This window comes from Epinephelus fuscoguttatus, linkage group LG22 (assembly GCF_011397635.1).
Source record: "Epinephelus fuscoguttatus linkage group LG22, E.fuscoguttatus.final_Chr_v1".
Lineage (NCBI taxonomy): Eukaryota > Metazoa > Chordata > Actinopteri > Perciformes > Serranidae > Epinephelus > Epinephelus fuscoguttatus.
Window position 1 is genome coordinate 31,826,129 of NC_064773.1, and position 18,331 is coordinate 31,844,459.

The following is an 18,331-nucleotide window of genomic DNA, read 5'->3' on the forward strand; positions in this document are numbered from 1 at the left end:
CCAAGAGCACGCAGACGCGGGATGGTGGGAAAAAAGCCACAGATTGAGCCACAAGTCTGCTACTTTGATGCTTACCTCCATCTGACCTTGGCAAGCCCTGATCTCGAATCAGGTCCTGAAAAGAAGAGAGAAGGGAAATGAGTCATATAGACTTTTCACACGTATAATTTACTGTTCTGCACTGTACTGTACAATTTACTGTAGCCACATTATTAGGAACTACTGTCACAGAAAGTGTAGTAGCTGGAGGTGCATCCATGTTTTCAGAACCAATACTAATAATTATGTTCATATTATTCTCAGTATCAAACAAATACATTTTTTTGTCGCAGTAACGTTATTCAAAAGTAGCAACTTTTTGGGTGAGAAAAATGTTCAGCTCAGTCCCGTTTCTACCACTCGTCTTAGAGTGCCCCATTGCCCCTTGGAAAAGAGTTCTTAACGAACAATACATTTGTATTTCTTTCGTTGCTTGTTCAGCCATTTTGCTGATGATGTCTTATAATATGCCTCTAAAAAACCTCTGTTTGTTGGACCATGTAGCATATACACTTCACCCTCTATCCCAACAAGAATCTAGACATCCTACCCCTAGACCTGAATGTGCTAAACAGAGTGGTGAGGGTTAGGTGTTAGGGGTCAGGTGTGTATTGGGATTCAGCCTTAGTGTAGACCACATGCTGGTTTTTACAGGTTGCACTTAGAGAGAATGGGTGGAGCAGGGCCTGGCCATATTTTTGTTTTTGTCCTAATTCCCATTCATTATTAGCATACTCAGCCTGCATTAGCTCTGAGGGCTCACTTGGTGTCTTTACTATATTACATGAATGTCGCTGTCACCCTGAGTGTCCCACAAAACCCTGTAAAAACTCTCAAACTCTATATGAAAGGAAAGAACAAATAGTCAAATATTCGTATTTAACAGCTCAGTCTGATTCCACTGACATAATTCTGACTTTTTTCATAGTTAATACTTAAGAAGCACACATCAATCAGAGTCTGTCAAGTAAAGTGGGGAAGACTCACATCGATGTTGACAGGCTCGATGGTATTGATATGGACGTTGGGAGCGGAGGACGAACGGTCCCGCTGGCCAAACTGGTTGCGGTGGTCCTCCTCATTGGGCCGGAAACTGGGCGGGATGGGTATGGACTTGGACGGGGACACAGTGGTGTGGCATATAGACCTGGACATGAATTTTGTAAGTAAAAAGTATTATAAAGAGACTTTTTTACTTCTTGCAGGAGACATTTCTGCTCATTTGTGATAAAACGTTGAAAAACACTGGAGAAACACAATAAGAGGAGAATGACTCCTACTCTTGTTGCCACTGAGGAGTGTAAAGATGGAGGACTCACCCGGTGGAGTCAGATGGGGGGAGTGATGGACAGGCCTCAGACACGGGGGTGGTTCCCTCTGAGGAGACCTCCTCCTGGGTAAACGGGTGATGCTCGAAGAACTTGGACACTAGCAACAAGCTGCAGAACACACATCATCAAGATGACACATTTAATATTAAGTCATTCTCCACACAGCCTGAATCATGGCTGGAGCCTAACAAGCCAAGAAGTGAATCACGAGAAACTATATGGACAAAAACAAACAAACAAATAAAGCCATGAGACAAACAGCAGTACAGCAGAGTCTGGAGTGTGGCTTTAAAGAGCATTTAACTGATTTGCAACAAGACATAACGTTGTCGGACTCACAATATAGTCAGGTTAAAAAATAAATGCTGCAGAACCAGAAATATTATCTCTTTGATTCAACACGTTACTCCTCGTTCTCAAAACCTGCTGCCTACATGACCCACGACGCAACTCAACAGTTCAGTCAGATACACAGGTGTGTTATGCTAGAAATGGCTAATGTAGCCTGGAGCCTCAAGCAGAGGAGAAAAGCGGGCTACAGAGGTTTGGTAAGCTAACTAAGAAAAACTTAGTTAGCTTACCAAACCTCTCCTAGCCCGCTTTTCTCCTAGTCCAACATACCTGTGATGGTATGTTTTTTTTTTTTTTTAATTGTACTTTGCCCCCTACTGATAGAGACAGTGGCATCAGAGCCAAGAGAAGCACATTAGAATTATTAATTATTATAATTTAATTATAATAAAATACAACAAAAAAAACTAAAATTACCGCCCCGCAGTTGTATGCCTTTGCACACCTGTCAAACGTCCATGTCTGTGAAAACAGGGATGCTTCACTGCCGTTGTCCCCCCAACAGCACTAAAGATCTACAATCGGCACAGTTTCAAGATAGGAACCAAAGATAAGTGTCACCAATTGGGTATCTGACTAAACGTCTCCTCTTCAGTACAAGTGAACATTTGTGCCAAGTTTGAGGAAATTCTCTCTAAGTGCTCTTGAGATATTGCATTCTGAAGAATGTGATGGATGCAATGTCATGACAACCTTGACCTTTGCCCTATAGCCACCAAAATCTAATTAATTCATCATTAAGTCCAAGTGAACATTTATGCTGAGTTTGAAGAACTTCCCTCAAGCTGTTCTTGAAATATCGCATTCACGAGAATGTGATGGATGCAAGGTAATGGCGACTGTGACCTTTGACCACCAAAATCTGTTCAGTTCATCCACGAGTCCAAGTGGACATCTGTGCCAAAGTTGAAGAAATTCCTTCACAGTGTTCTTGAGATATCACATTCACAACAATGAGACACAAAATGTCACAGTGACATTGACCTTTGACCTATTACCATCAAAAACCAATCATTTAATTCTTGAGTCCAAGTGGACATTTGTTCCAAATTTTAAGAACTTCTCTTGAGATATTGTGTTCACAAGCATGGGACGAACCTATGTACAAAACACACTTTGATGTGTAAAATTGGTGGAGCTTCCCTTTAAAAATAAAGAGCTGTTGTGGATAAATGAGTTAACAAGAATTCAGTGTGGAGATACATATTTAAAGCCCTGTTTGAGAACACAGTGGATGAGACATTCCCACAAGGCTTCTACTACTGAAAGTCCTACATGGAACAGACAGACAGACAGACAGGTGATGTGTCTTGTTTTGTCTGCCAAAAAACTTTGAGGCATCATCATCCAGTAACAGATGCAGAGTGAATACACTTCAGTCTCACCAACAAATAGATGCATCCACTGGAACACACAGAGGTGCTCCTGCAGAGTAGCTTTTGGATCAAGCTCACATGGTTTAATATATCAACCTATTGTAGTCACCTCATTTTAAGCACTGCTATAAAAACCCACATCCCCTGTGTGTGACTTACTCTAGTTGGTCGTAGTTGACACACATGAGAGGAACCTCGGTGCTGCAGCGCTGGTGGAACTTGTAGCCACAGGTCTGGCAGCGGAAACCCTGGAACAGCAGCTTTCTGCAGAAGTCACAGAAGGCCAGAGTGAAGAAGGTCTTCCTCACCTGTCAAACACAAACACACAATCAAGACCATGTGAGGCTGAGAGGTACAATCAGTACATCATGTTTACTGTCATTGGAGTTATGGTATGTGATTTTGTCTATAGTACTTACAAAGTTGTGTGTGGTGAGCGGAACATTCTCCAACACTTCTACATGTAACTCCTCTCCTGTCAGCCAAGAGATGTCTGTGTCCCACCCAATCGGTTTCTTCTCTCTGAAACAAAAAGCGGAGAGTTAGAGTAGAGGGCTGCACCTCACACTGCTGGAGTTTTAACAATCATGTCGAAAGCTATGCAAACGTAACAGCACAATCCAATCCCAGCCCATTTATTTAACCACCACCTCCACCTAACCAGTAGGGATGGGGGAAAAATAAAATTGATACAGTTTAAGTATTGCGATATTTTGTGTGGCAATACTGCATCAGTACATGGATAACCAAGTATCGACCTTTCATTATACACATTCTGGCAACAATTAAATCGTAGGCTACTGGACTTTGATTTTGTCTAGAAGACATTTTGAAACGTCTTCTAGACAAAATCAAAGTCCAGTAGCCTACGATTTAATTGTTGCCAGAATGGAATTGACCTGGATAAATGAGAATATCCACAGATTCATTATACACATTATTCATTTTTGCAAATATTTTAGTACAACTTTTGGAACTAGAATAATAAAATCAATCGCTTTTTCGGTCCACTAGAATGTGCTGTTGTTTTTTTTTTCCTGGTGAGGACAGCAGGGGTCTCAGTCTGCGGCATTTGGCAGAAGTTCTTCAAAACAAAGACGGAGGCATCAGAGAAAGAAATCAGAAATGCGCCGTTGGCATGTAAATCAAACGTAAACCCGCTCCGCCAAAGAATCAACAACACTGGACACACTTAGCTTGACAAGGCTACCGTCCAACTCTGAGAGAGTGAAGAAAGTAACACAGTCCATCACCTACTTCATGTGCAAAGATCTATGTCTGGGTTGTTAAAAATGAAGACCTCTGTTACAAGCTAAAAACAATGGAGCCCAGGTATTGGACTCAGTCCCGACATTTTTACACCAACACAGCCATACCCAAGCTCTACAGAGGAGCCAGTGTTTCACTCATACACTTAATTTGGCCTTGCAGAGGGCATTCAATTTGCCAGCAGTTCAGTTTGTCAGGTGTACGCAGTTTTTCTGACAGGTTTTATGACGGTATTGATTAATCAGCCTTTGGGGAAATAAACTGCAGTGGGGGAAAAAAAGGCAATAAACCGCAATATATTTTATTGCAATACTTTGCCTATCGCAATGTTGCAATAATACTGTATCGTGAGTCCTCTGCCGATTCCCATCCCTAGTGTATGGATGACTGCAGTACACTATGTTAGTGACAGACTTACCCATCTTGTATCCTGTACACTGCACAGCACTCTGGAATGAGGCCTCGCATCATCAGAGCTTTCTTCAGCGAGTCTCTCACAGTCATCCCACAGCGGGCCGGGACCTGAACACAACACAACAGGACTCACTCAACTGACATGATGAAGCAGAGTAGGTCAACATAAAAAGAAAATGAGCTGAAGCAACCACACTAAGTTTGGATAATGAAATGTTCTACTGCACAGTTGGAGTGAGTATGTTCCTTGTAGCCACTGGTCTTATTGAACAGGTGTGCTGGTGGCAGCTTGCCCCTGTGAAGCTGACCATAGTGAATCTACCTACATTCGCTTATTTAATTTTCTTATTACATCCTCAGAGAGGACATAGGACATACCACTGTTCTCTGTTTGTTGGGCAGGAAGACCCTGACGATGGGCTTCTGGGGGGAGCGAGGGTTGGCTCGGCTGGCGTCAGTAGGGGTCTGCAGGACAGCCAAGGTGTTGGGGGCAGATGGAAAGGCCTGGGCCCCACCCCCAACCCCACAACCTCCCATCTTGACCTCCAGAAGGGCTGGCACAGGAGAAGGAGAGCAGGAGAAGTCTGTACCGTTGCCCATGGCCTCCAGCAGCTGCTGCTCCCTCTGCTGCAGGGCGTCCAGTTTACTGGTGTACTCCTCATAGGCCTGACAGAGACAACACGCCAGAGAGCATTGACCCAACAGCTCCCATACCCAAAGTGACACTCACAAGATTTATGTTTCTGCAACTGTATTCATTAAAGCCAAGTCTATCTTACCTCTAGATATATGGAAGGAGGATTGTGTTCTCCTCCAAACTTGTCCAGAAGGGCCTCTAAGTGTTCTTGTGTCAACTTAATCATCTGTTTGATATTCCAGATCTGTGGGGAAACACAGCAAACAATGTTAACAGAGTGATATCCTTAAGTACATCAACAACAACCACAGTCTCAAGGCTTATAAATTCTATTTGCCTGACTAAGGCGTGTGTGAGGTGTCACAGGAGATCACAGGAGAGGGAGCTGAGCTGTAACTGCGAGTTTACCACTGTTGGCTGTGTGAGCATAGTGTTGTTTTATAGACCATGCTGGCTGTGGGTTTGAACCAAACTGTTTGATAAAAATATTTGTTCATAGTGAAAATAATATCTCGATATTTTTGTGTGGCACTATTGTATAGTCTCATTGTGCGAAGCATTGACTTTTTCATTATATAAATTATTAATATGACAAATACAAATTAAATGTTAGGTAGCCTACTAGAATAATAAAATTAATTGTTTTTCGGTCCTCTAGATATGTTTTGCTGTTGCAAAAAATGTCTGACGTGAGATGAACAGACTGAAATTTATTATATATCTCATTAAATAAAACAGGTGTTGACCAAATTTTCCTTTGGGACATAATTTACAGTTGGAAAAAGGTAATATAGCCTAATGTATTTTATCACAATATGTTTAAAATCACAATAATATTGTATTGTGACTTAAGTATCATGATAATATTGTATTGTGTATCCTCAGTTGATTTCCATCCCTAATATGAAGCCTCCATCTTTTGTGATCCACTGCCATCTGCCCTGTAAATTTTATTGTTACTGCATTATATTATTAATACCATTGATGGATAAAGACACCTGGATACAGTGTTAGAGGTGGGATCCCGTTTATTCCTATGAAAGTTGCTCAGTGACACATGACGCCAAAATGGTTCAACTGCTATGTATGAAATTACCCAGAAATTACCCCTGCTTCCACATAGCGATGCCCATATAGCAGGTGCACTTGTCACTTGCGGCAGCCGAACAGCTGAGCATCTTAGCTCTGCCAGTTGAACAGCTAACTTCCAGTTTGGCACCCCGCTAACTTGAATGGGGATAAAATGATTTAATCTTGCAGCTCTTCTAGACTTTCGAAATGTTATAAATCTAAATAGTTCAAATCTGAGAGTGAAATGACTCATTTTGTTGGGGTTGTGATGCTCAAGCAAATTTATCTGCTGGTTTACAGATGTCTCTTTCCTGATATAAGTCAGTGGGATTAAGTATTTTTGGGTCGCAGAGCATCACTTTGGCCGATACGAAAATTGGCTTCAAAGCCTGGCTCACTTCCAGGGGGCCTGGTCTCCACTGGTGTCTTTGCCCCTTCTGCAGTGCGCACTAAAGGGAGCTAACATTAGCCAGCCAGTGGCGCTGCTCATTCAGCAATTACACCTGTTAATGCTGTTTTGGTGGCAGAATGCTTTGCTGCAGAACCATTGTGCCCACCCTCCAGTCTCTCCCTAGGTTGCCCCGGCGAGTAAGCCCAGTGTAAAAGTAACCTTTTTAGCACTGTTTACTATTTTAGCACCACTAACCGTGCTGAAACTTGTAACAGTGGTAACGGAACTAACAGTGATAACATAGACAATGCTAATGGGGATTTACAGCTCTGAATGAAGCATCTTACTTGCCAGGGTGAACTGGGGAGAGACCAGAGGGTGAGCGCAATGTTTCCACAGCAATGATGTTGGTTTGGAGCAGTGATGGTCGAATTAAACACTACCTAGCTCCAACCAGCGCAGTAAACTGAGGAGTAGCAAAACCGACCAATAGAGTGACATGTGTCACCGGTCCTGAGAGCCTGGTTAATCACATATTCTAATACTAACTAGAGACCCGATTTCAAGATGGCGCCTATTCATTCTAATGGAGTAACTTGCCTGGTGCATACACCAAATTTTTCCTAGCTTCTGGGTTTACTTCCGTGGATTGCAGCCCGTTGAATATGCGCAGCAGTCTTTCTCTTGCTGGCCCCACCCACGAGATCCCCCTCGGCACACAGACTTTACATTGTGATTATACAACAGAATTTTAAATCTTTTCTCTTCGTTTGAACAAAGTTTTACAAATATTAAACCAACATGGCTCAAAAAATTCAGACTATAAAGAGTCATAATTGACCTTGTTTGCAATTCCTGTCAACAGTTTTAAGGACATCTCTTTTGTAATGGTGGTCTCTGGGGATAATGATTTTTTTTAATACCAGTTTGTGACCTGGCTGCTATGTTGGATAAAGTCAACCAAGGAACCAAGCACCGCCCACCACGCAGACCAACTTTCTTATTTTACAGCTAAACAGTACACTAAAATATGTTTCTGAAAACATCTGAGGTGAGAAAAAGGAAATGCAGTAACAAAATCTTGATTCATATTTAATCAGCAATGCATGGTTTGACTGCAGTTCACAAGCAGTGATTGACATTAAGGTCATTAGGAATGCTACAAGGCAATAGTGCAGGCAGAGGAATATGAGGAATATTTCCACAGATTATCTATTTTGTGTTGTGAGAATATAGTGACAGCTTCAGCAAACATGATTTTGTTTTGCTTTGTTTCTAGCAAAAGTTACCAAGCTTTAAATAAAAATACACACTAAGTAGGCCTAAGTAGTATACCATTGAACTGCATTATTTTTGTCAGTGCTTGGGGGCCCTTTGTAAGTTTTTTTGGGGTAAAATGAGTTGGAGTAGTAACATAAGTCAATATTTTTAAACCGTTGTGTGTAAACACAGTTCATGCATCTACAAATGCACATTACGACTCTGCCATGCAAAGTGAAAGCCATATATATATCTACAGCATCTGACTTCTCTGACCCTGAGCTCATCTGGGACGGACTTACACAAAGTGGATAAGTGTGCTGTGGTCTGACTAGTCCACATTTAAAATTATTTTTGGAATTCATGGACATCATGTAATCTGGGCTAAAGACGAAAAGATCATCCAGACTGTTACTAGCCCAAAGTTCAAAGTCAGCATCTGTGAGGGTATGGAGGTGTGTTAGAGCCCATGGCATCATGGGTAACTTGCACATCTGTGAAGGCACCATGAAAGCTGAAAGGTACATAGATGTTTTGTAGCAACATATACTGTCAGATTACATCTTTTTCAGGGATGTCCCTGCTTATTTCAACAAGACAATCAGACGCATTCTGTATGTGTGAAAACAGCGTGGCTTCGTAGTGAAAGAGAGTCAAGGTACCAGACTGACCTGCCTGCAGTCAAGTCCTGTCTCCCACTGAAAATTTGTGGCGCATTATTGAGCGCAAAATACAACAACAAAGACCCTGGACTATTGAGCAACTGAAGTCATATATCAAGCAAGAATGGGAAGGAATTTTTTTTCAAAACTTCCAACAATTGTGTCCTCAGTTCCCAAACGGTTACCGACTGTTGTTAAAATAAAAGGTGATGTCACACAGTACTAAACATGCTCCTGTCCCAACTTTTTTGGAACATGTTGCATGCATCACATTCTGAAAGAGTGTATATTTACAAAGAAAAAAAACTATAAAGTTTATCAGTCTGAACATTGAATATCTTGTCTTTTTACTGTATTCAACTGAATAAAGTTCCACAAGGATTCACAAATCATTGCACTTTGTTTTTATTTACGTTTGCTGTTCTTTCATTTGCTGTTAAGACACCGTCACCGAGATGGAGGAGTGACATGACAAAAAAAACACCCTAGAAGAAAAATAAAAACAAAATAAAATTCAACTTGAAGACCAGGAATACTACCAAAATCCCTGCTGTGGGACATCTCAATGTCTGATATTACCTGACAAATATACTGTGGATGTTTGAATTTTTTTTTTTTTTTTTTAGGAGATTACTGTACAAGCAGCAATGCCCGGGGCTGAAATGGCCACTTGAGGCTGGCTGCAAGATCAAGTCAATCTCCATAGACCCCCATGTTGAAATGCCCAACTATAAAGCAGAGATAAAACAGGACATGCCTGCCTGGCCAGGTGTCTTGCTCTGCTAACTTCTCACTACAGTAACATTAGCTGCACTGTTTCAACAATGTTTGGCTGACAAAAACATGCACGTGGGCTAAGATTCAACCATGTTGTTTTGTTGGGAGATGCAGTGACTTAAACCAATGGTGAGTGAGAATAAGTATGAATAATACATATAATTAAGCTAGTGTAGACTTAAAAACTTAGTTAGCCACCAGGCTAATTAATGCAAAGGAAACATTACTAGCAAAAAAAAATTGTTACTATTGAGCTGAATTTTATACATATTTTTTTAAAGATTATTTTTGTGGGCTTTTTGCCTTTAATGACAAGACAGAGAGTGAAATGAGGAGACAGAGAGAGCGGGGACTGACATGCAGCAAAGGGCCGCCAGCCGGATTGGAACCTGCAGCCGCTGCAGCGAGGCAATGCCTCTGTACATGGGGTGCCGGCACTATCCGCTACGCTACCGACACCCCTGAATTTTATACTTTTGTAAACAATGTTGCTGTTATTCCATGCTTCATGGCTGTTGGGAGAAGTTTGCCTTCAAATTTTAGGCAAAAGATGGTGGTTTACGTTAAAATGAAAACATTTCTTCCATAAAATACTTCCTGTCAGAAAGCCATTAACTTCAACTTAACTTATGTGTTGTTTTTCTTTTTTGGCCAAAAGCAAAAAAGAAAGGAGTGGCAGCTTCTTCTGTAACAGATTGTGTTAAATGGGCATATGATATAAGACTGTGCAATTAATTGTCGGTAACTGAAGGTAAACGATATTTGGTCACGGACGGCTGGAGATGTTATTTTGTCTTCTACGGAAGCCACACATGCGCAATACTGTATCAAGAATAAAGTAGTTATCTACACACCTACCACTAACTATCAGAGCCAAGATACCAGTAGAGACTGGAGGTTGTGAAGGCTGGTTCTGCATGTTTATGCAGCTATTTATTCATTCATTCATTTTCCGTCACCTCTTATCATGTCGGGGATTGCAGGGGGGCTGGAGCCTATCCCAGCTGACATTGGACAAACAGCAGGATACACCCTGGACAGGTCGCCAATTACCCTGCATGTCTTTGTACTGTGGGAGGAAGCTGGAGCACCCAGCTGACACTGGAAGAACAGGCAAACTCTGTAAAGAAGGACTCCCCCACCCCGGATATGAACCAGGAACCCTCTTGCTGTGAGCCGACAATGTTAACCACTGCACCACCATGCTGCCTCAACAGAAAATAAGTGAAAACATTTACATCAAAAAACATGAAAATTTCACCACCTGTGAATGGACAGTGCTTTGAAATGCAGTGCTAGAGTCACTGGAGCGCTGGACTAAAAAGAAAGGCCTCTTGTATATCGCAAAATTTGTTTATTTAATTTGTTTAATTTAATGGATGTCAGACTGTCAAAAGCAAAATAAACTGAAACTGACATCCCTAGATAGTGGTAGAAAAAAAGTGAAGTTAGAGCCATGGACACCTTTATGTAATGTAAATGGTAAAATAGTAAATGGACTTGCACTTGTATAGCGCCAGCCATCTGACCACTCAAAGCGCATTTACACTACAGTCACATTCACCCATTCACACACATTCACACACAGGCTACCATACAAGGTGCCACCTGCTACTTCATCACCATTCAAGCACACTAACACAACAGGGCAACAGCCATTGGGAGCAACTTGGGGTTTGTTATCTTGCCCAAGGATACTCCGATCTTCTGATTAGTGACCAGGCAGTTATTTGATTCACTGGATGAATAAATGAATACTGTACCTGAATTACGCATTTAATTCCAGTCATTCATTCATTCATTCATTCATCCTCTTGAGGGTCGCGGGGGGGCTGGAGCCTATCCCAGCTGACAGCGGGCGAGAGGCAGGGTACACCCTGGACAGGTCGCCAGACTATCGCAGGGCTGACACATAGAGACAAACAACCATTCACGCTCACATTCACACCTACGGACAATTTAGAGTTACCAATTAACCTAGTCCCCAATCTGCATGTCTTTGGACTGTGGGAGGAAGCCAGAGTGCCCGGAGAGAACCCACGCTGACACGGGGAGAACATGCAAACTCCACACAAAAGGGCTCCCACGCCCGGGATCGAAACGGCAACCCTCTTGCTGTGAGGCGAGAGTGCTAACCACCACACCACCGTGCTGCCCTAGTTCCGGTCATATAAATAAGAAATGGATTGGGTTTCATGTAAAAGTTCTCCCAAAACTTTTCAAAAGCAAAGTATATGTTTTTAAGTTAATCGTCTTCCACTATTTTAAAATCAATCAACAGATAATCCATCATGAAAATGATGATCAGCCAGTTTCTTCAAAAGAAACCTTTCCAGGAACTCAATAACTCAATAACTCTATCTGAATTTCAACTGCAGGCACCAGGGTCAAACTGTAGTTTCTGCTGCAAAAAGTCCCTACTTAAGAGGTTTTACTTTCCAATGGCGCAAGAACTTTGAGGGTGGAGTTTGTGTCACTGGAGAGCAGTGCACAGAATTTAACACACGCTATTTTCACAAGTCTGCAACAGCAAACAGGCTGAGAAATGCAGAAAACATACCCCGAAAGGAACGTTTTAATTCTTGCAATAGTTCCTGGACTTCTGAGCTGAAACGATTAGTTGAGTAATCAATTAGTCAATGCACAAAAAATGAATCAGCAGTTATTTTGATTGATTCATTTTCTCAAGCAAAACATCAAACATTTGGTTCCAGCCTCTCCAACGTGAAGATTTACCTTTTTTTAACAGTTTTATATCACAGTAAAAGGAAGAACGTTTGGTTGTGGAATGTTGGTCAGACAAAAGACAAAACCTGAAGCATCACAGTTGGTTCTGGAAAATTATACTGTACATTTTCTCACTATTCACTGACATTTTACAAACAAAACAGGGCGTCAAACATTCAGTGTGATAGACTGCCCATCTGCAGCAAGTTTCAAGATTTTCATATCAAACTCCAATGAGCTGAAGCCAATGGCTGTCTGGATGGAGGAAATCAATTCCAAAGTGATGCTTCATAAAAAGTAAGTGGTGGAGTACTGACTACTTGTTTATGGGCTCAAATATGCAAAGCCACTGGTATGGCCCTTTAATATTAATGTCAAAGAGCAGAGCAATAGGTATGTCAACACAACAGTTTTCTTATGGTCCAATACAACTTCCATGTGGAGACATGGTCACAATTAGGGATGCATAATATTGGATTTTTTGCCGATATGTAACCTTGTATCCTTGATCACTGATATCTTTGGCCAGTCAATTTATATATATTTTCTCCACCCAATTTTAGTGATCATCAAGTCTCTTCTGTTGTGGAATTAACATCCTATTGTGCATGCATACTCTTATTGCAATGACCAGCAGATGGAGACATGAAATAGAATGCTTTTCAATGTATGTAATATTCATTCATTGTGCAAAATAAAAAAAGCACGTTGGTTGATTCTGATAGTTCATTTTAAAGCCAGTACCGGCTAAAAAGTCCAAAAAAGTTAATAACTTACAAATTATAGCGAAAAGGTAGTTTCTTGCAACCCTAGAATGAAGATAAAAAATATTCACAAACAAAAAAACCCTTCTGGTTGCTGATAAGTAGTGTTTAACTTTTGATTTAACACTAAAAATTAAAACCCTCGGCGCGCACTGCAGCGCAAGCAGACAGATGCGTGACTCAGAGCAGCATGTGTCACTGACACCAGACTCAGAGCGCAGCGGACCGGTGGAAAATGTCACCATCAGCATATTATTTTACATCAATAAAATCTATTTCATCATTATTATGAGTCACATTGATGAAATAATTTAGCTGTCTGTGTTCAAGCAGGATAATAGGTCTCCATTCATTGCACGTCGGGCTTTCTATTTCCTTGTCGGAGATGGTGTTGTGTTAAAGGTCCCCCAAAAATAACAGGACAAAAAAAGGCTGAATATTCAATTTTTTTTTTTCACAATCGAATCCCGTGCCATCGAACGAAGCTTCGAAGCTTCGAATTTTTTGGGTCAGCCCTACTTATGACTGATTGATATATGTTGTACATTTGTAAGTGAAAAGTAAATTAAGAGGGAAACCCACCAATTACACAAGTTTACTCATCATCATTTGCTGAGCCACACTCCTTAGCCAAAACAGTGTGTTACTGTAAAACAGTAAAAACTTCTGAGGCTCTAGAGGAGATTTGTCAAGTCTGATAAAATAACCCTGATGATGTCTTCAGAGTTACCTCAGGTAATCTCTATGAACAGATATCTGCATATGTATGCAGAGTTTGTAGGCAATTGGACAGGATTTTGGTATCAGAAGCGTTCTGGTTTCCATTTGTAGCCTGTGTAGTGTTGAGTAGTGTAGAGAGGTGTGAACGCATTGGCAGAAATGCAATCTCGGGTCACATCTGCATTCGTGTGCGGTGGGGATTTTAGATTTTAGTGGTTATTTTGCTTTCAGCAGCCCGACACCTATTAACCAGTCCGATAGTCCAGCACTCCACTGACTCAGTGAGCTTTAGCCCCACATTTCAAAGTGCTATCCATTAGAGGTGGTGAGATTTTAATATTTTGTGATATCTTACTACAGCCGGCTAGCCATGTTAACATACTAAAAAATGGTGCCCACTGCCCACACTCCCACCCATTTCCACTGGTTAGCTAATGTTAGCCATGGCCACTCAGCACTGGGTCACATGGGAGCTAGCTAGCAGCGCTGCTCATCCATGATTGCTGCTGCTGCTTGATGAAGATGAAGCATGGTGGCCACCGTCCGGTCTACCCCCCAGGTAGCCCCAGTGTGTCAGCAGCTTCATTTGAGCCACCAAACCCCTTTTGATTGATAACTATGTCAGTACCACTGGCCGTGTTGACACTGCTAATGCTGGAGTGATCCAGGAATGAGTCCTGAAACCAGGAAAGTTAGGAAGTTAGCATTTTGCACTCCTGGTTCCCTCGTCTTGAAGTCAGTGGGTTTTTTTAGTGGTACTTGGTTAGATGCCTGAAGTAAGGTCTGTGCTGAACACAAGCTTAAGAGACTTTCATGTTTTATTTTACAATATGAAATATGTTGGTCAATACCCCACTCGCAGATTTTGAAGCTTTTATGTGTTTAAAAAAAGATGGTTGCTAACAAGTGTCTTAGTGAGACTACAGAACGTCATTTCAACAAACACAGTTTTACAGCCCTCGTTGCGGTGGTGACATTAAAGCCTAGTTCACACTATACGATTTTCACCACGATTTTGACGTCACATATGATCTTGAGAGCCATCTTGGGTCGGAGGTGAGTCAGAAGATAGTCTGCCAGGATAAGTCCTCATGTGTGAACAAGCTTACGAGTAAGTCGCCCCCTCGTCTGTGACTGGGACTGGTTATCTGGCATGCTAGAAAACTGGAGAAGGCTGACATGACTGACAAAGAGCACCAGCCAATGAGAGGCGGGATACGTCCCACGTCAGCACGCAGGAGGATGGAAGAAATGTGAGGAGGACAAGCCGTGGGGTTGCCACTTGCCAGGTCCGCTTATTAGCCACGACTTTGAGCTTGTTTCTAAAGAGGAGTTGCTTATTTGGGCTTGCTCTCTAAATGTCACCTTCCTCTGTATATATCCGTCTAATAAGTTATTTAGACGCATGATATTACATCGAACTGCAGTTGCTTCTTTTGGGCTTGTTTCAATAGCCCTGGTTGCTTGTTTCTCTCCCGAGATCTGGCAACACTGACAAGCCGGCCGGCAAGTAACAACAATGGCGGCGTCCACAGGATCACGGGGAGTGCGTTGTGTTTGGACCCAGGATAATAAAGAATATCCATGCCTTTACGATGTGTCGTCTCCAAGTTTGGTGACGTCACCGCATTATCTGGGGCTGTCGGCGGAGAAATCATGTGGTGTGCACACACAGGTCCTAACGCAGTTAGCAAGACTCCCGCTTACAAAAACACACATCGCCAGGTATGAACACTCAAAAGATTACGATAGTCTCCGCGACGTTAGCTTTTTACTTCTGGCAATTGCATTAAGGCTACAAAATTCATATAAGTCGTGTTCATTTGTGGAGATAATCTTGCTGAACAAAACATGTAAGTATCAAAACATTTGTTTGCCACAGATCTTATTTTGTGCCATAATCCCAAATCCAAAGGAATAATTCTATCGGCTTTTTGACAAGGGATGTGATGCTAACTTCTGCGTTGGCCTACAGAAAACCATATCCATGGAGCACTCTATGCAAAAGGGGGTCTGTGGTTTGAAATTGAGCTGCTTATTCACCAGGGCACAATGTTTCCACAGCAATGCTGTTGGGTCGGGACAGTGTTACTAGCGGTAATCGCAGAATGAGTGGTGCCCCTATACGCTCCTGCCAGACCTGGGTGGTGTGCAGTGCAGTTAACCGAAAAGCAGCAACATGAACCTATAGAGACCGACATGCATAACCTCTCAAAAATATTTTCTGCAGTTAACTCATTAACCTTTAACCTTTGACATCCCTAAAATGCAAACATCTGTTTATAGAGATTAGGAAGAGGAAGTCTTGGCCCGTATATCCACTGGCTACACTGGAACTTCCAAATATTCGCCCCAGAAGATGACTGTCATCCGACTGACAGCTGATGGGATCTGATCCAAGATTGTCTTCAGCTGGACTTTGAGACAACAAATACATGAGACTCTGTGTAACAAACTGCGGCTGTGGAGCAAAGGGAAATGTGGGCATTTACCTGGCAGGAAGAGTCCAGAGAGGCCAGAAGGCACTGGTTGCATTATGTGAACAGTTTTGGAGCTTGGACCGTGCTAGAGATTAAAAGTCGGAACATCTCAGACTCTGCAGCACAGATTTGTACCATTTCTTTATATCTGACTCTTGTCCCCCAACTCTACGTACTAAAATCACCAGAGTGCCTTTTAAATGTGTTGGAAGTATATCAGCACATCTATATTAACCCACTGCAGCTCCCACACTCCTGAAAATAGACTATTAAACTATGCCACTGTCAAAGTGACATGTTCACAAGAAAACTCCTAACTGCTGAGGTGATGAGGATTTGGGGGCCTTAAAATGGGGCAAGGGGCCACACAAACCAGAGGGACAGGTCACAGAATGAGACATTTTAAGTCTGAAACAGAGAACAGATTCACCTCTGTTTTAATATTGGGGGGGGGGGCATGTGATATAAATGGTGATATTATATATTACAAACTTTTGGAAACGATTTTGAGTATGCTGCTGATGTGATGTAGCGTGCTGTCATGGTCCAGCAGCGAGGCCTCTGACCTGCAGACTGAAGACAGATTTCCAGGCTAGGCTACATGGTCACTGTGTATTAAATGATGAGGTCACAGCCTGACTGATGGTTCTGCCTGTGTGTGTGTGTGTGTGTGTGTGTGTGTGTGTGTGTATGGACGTGGGGGCGGTGATTGTAAAGCCTGTAATATAAATAAAAGTAGCCTGTGTAGCTCAATCACACCTCAAAAAACACAAGCACGACTTGAGTTAGCCTCCACCTCCATCACCATCATCACCATCATCATCACCATCACCATCATCATCCTCATCATCATCCCTTTGAGGTAAGAACCTCAGTGGATTGGTGAAAATCAAACTTTGGCCACATTAGAATCCACCAGAATGCATTAGAAAGCGGTGTAATTGCGTGTCTTTATTGCGTCAACAGCGGTGTGTGTGTGTGCTCTGTTGGCGCACCAGACTACAGCTGCAGTGAGCCTGGAAGACGAAGCCAGGAGCAAATGGAACAGAGCAGGCCCGAAATAAACACAGGCTCCGCCGAATAAAACCTTCCCCTCCTGCTCGCATTAATCTGTCGCATTTTTCCGTTGAGCGGAAGCCGCGGGTTGGGAGAGCCCTGCGCTCAAATCAATCGTTCACATTTGGTCCATCGCTTTGCCCCCTGCACTGCATCCCCCACGATCCATGTTACAGCCGGTGTTTCCTGAAGATTTACATCCAATTACCTCCGCTCGGAGCCCGTGTCCCCTGCCCAGCTTAGACCCGCTACCCCGCCGCCGTGGCGCTTACCTCCTCATCCTGCGGACCTCCGGGGATCCCCGACGTGCAGGAGGAGTCCAGCCCGGCACCCAGCTCCTCCAGGCCCCGCTCCCTGCCCGGCTCCCGCTCCACGGTGTCTCCGTTAAAGACGGGCGGTGGGGACTCGGCGCTGCTCAACGCCGCCATTTTAAACTGCGAGAAACTGAGTGGAAAATAATAGAGGGAAACGCAGGCTGGTGCTGAGGACAGGAGGGGGAGACAGAGACGCAGGACGGGTCTCCCAACCAAGCCTCTGGACTGGATGGGTGGCACACAATTACTACTGTTAACTTGCCCCCCAAAATTACTTACAGCTTATTTTTGATAATAATAATAATACTAATAATGATGATGATAATAATAATAACAATAATTATATAATGTATTATTAGTTTTATTATTTTAATTATTATTATTATTATTATTACCATCATCATTATTAATAATATTATTAATTCATTAATTAATAATATATTTCTAATTTTAGCTCACCATTTACTTGCAATTGATTAAAAAAATACAATTAAAAAATATTTTAAAATAAATATAATTGTAATCGATTACAGTTATTGAGGAAAAATATGTAATTGAATTACACTTAGGGACTGTACTTAACTTATCAGAGGAGGAGGAGGGTGGCTGGAGTGTGACCAAAAAGTATCCCAGGAATGAGTCTTAAAACCCTGAGATGAGTTAGCATTTTAGCACTCCTGGTTCCCTCGTTT

General features: G+C 42.3%; 1 protein-coding gene across 2 annotated transcripts in view; it reads right to left on the reverse strand.

Moving 5' to 3' along the window:
• braf (B-Raf proto-oncogene, serine/threonine kinase) overlaps positions 1 to 17,764 on the reverse strand; it is a 30,377-nt gene extending 12,613 nt beyond the window's left edge. For both annotated transcript variants that reach the window (XM_049566564.1, XM_049566563.1), the window contains exons 1-9: positions 17,598 to 17,764; positions 5,560 to 5,661; positions 5,159 to 5,446; positions 4,785 to 4,888; positions 3,517 to 3,619; positions 3,257 to 3,405; positions 1,359 to 1,478; positions 1,027 to 1,186; positions 76 to 115 (exon numbers count right to left, since the gene is read on the reverse strand). In XM_049566564.1, the coding sequence (XP_049422521.1) occupies positions 76 to 115; positions 1,027 to 1,186; positions 1,359 to 1,478; positions 3,257 to 3,405; positions 3,517 to 3,619; positions 4,785 to 4,888; positions 5,159 to 5,446; positions 5,560 to 5,661; positions 17,598 to 17,753 (1,222 nt within the window). In that variant the 5' untranslated portion in view covers positions 17,754 to 17,764. The remainder of the gene's footprint in view (positions 1 to 75; positions 116 to 1,026; positions 1,187 to 1,358; positions 1,479 to 3,256; positions 3,406 to 3,516; positions 3,620 to 4,784; positions 4,889 to 5,158; positions 5,447 to 5,559; positions 5,662 to 17,597) is intronic.
• Positions 17,765 to 18,331: the final 567 nt, after the last annotated feature.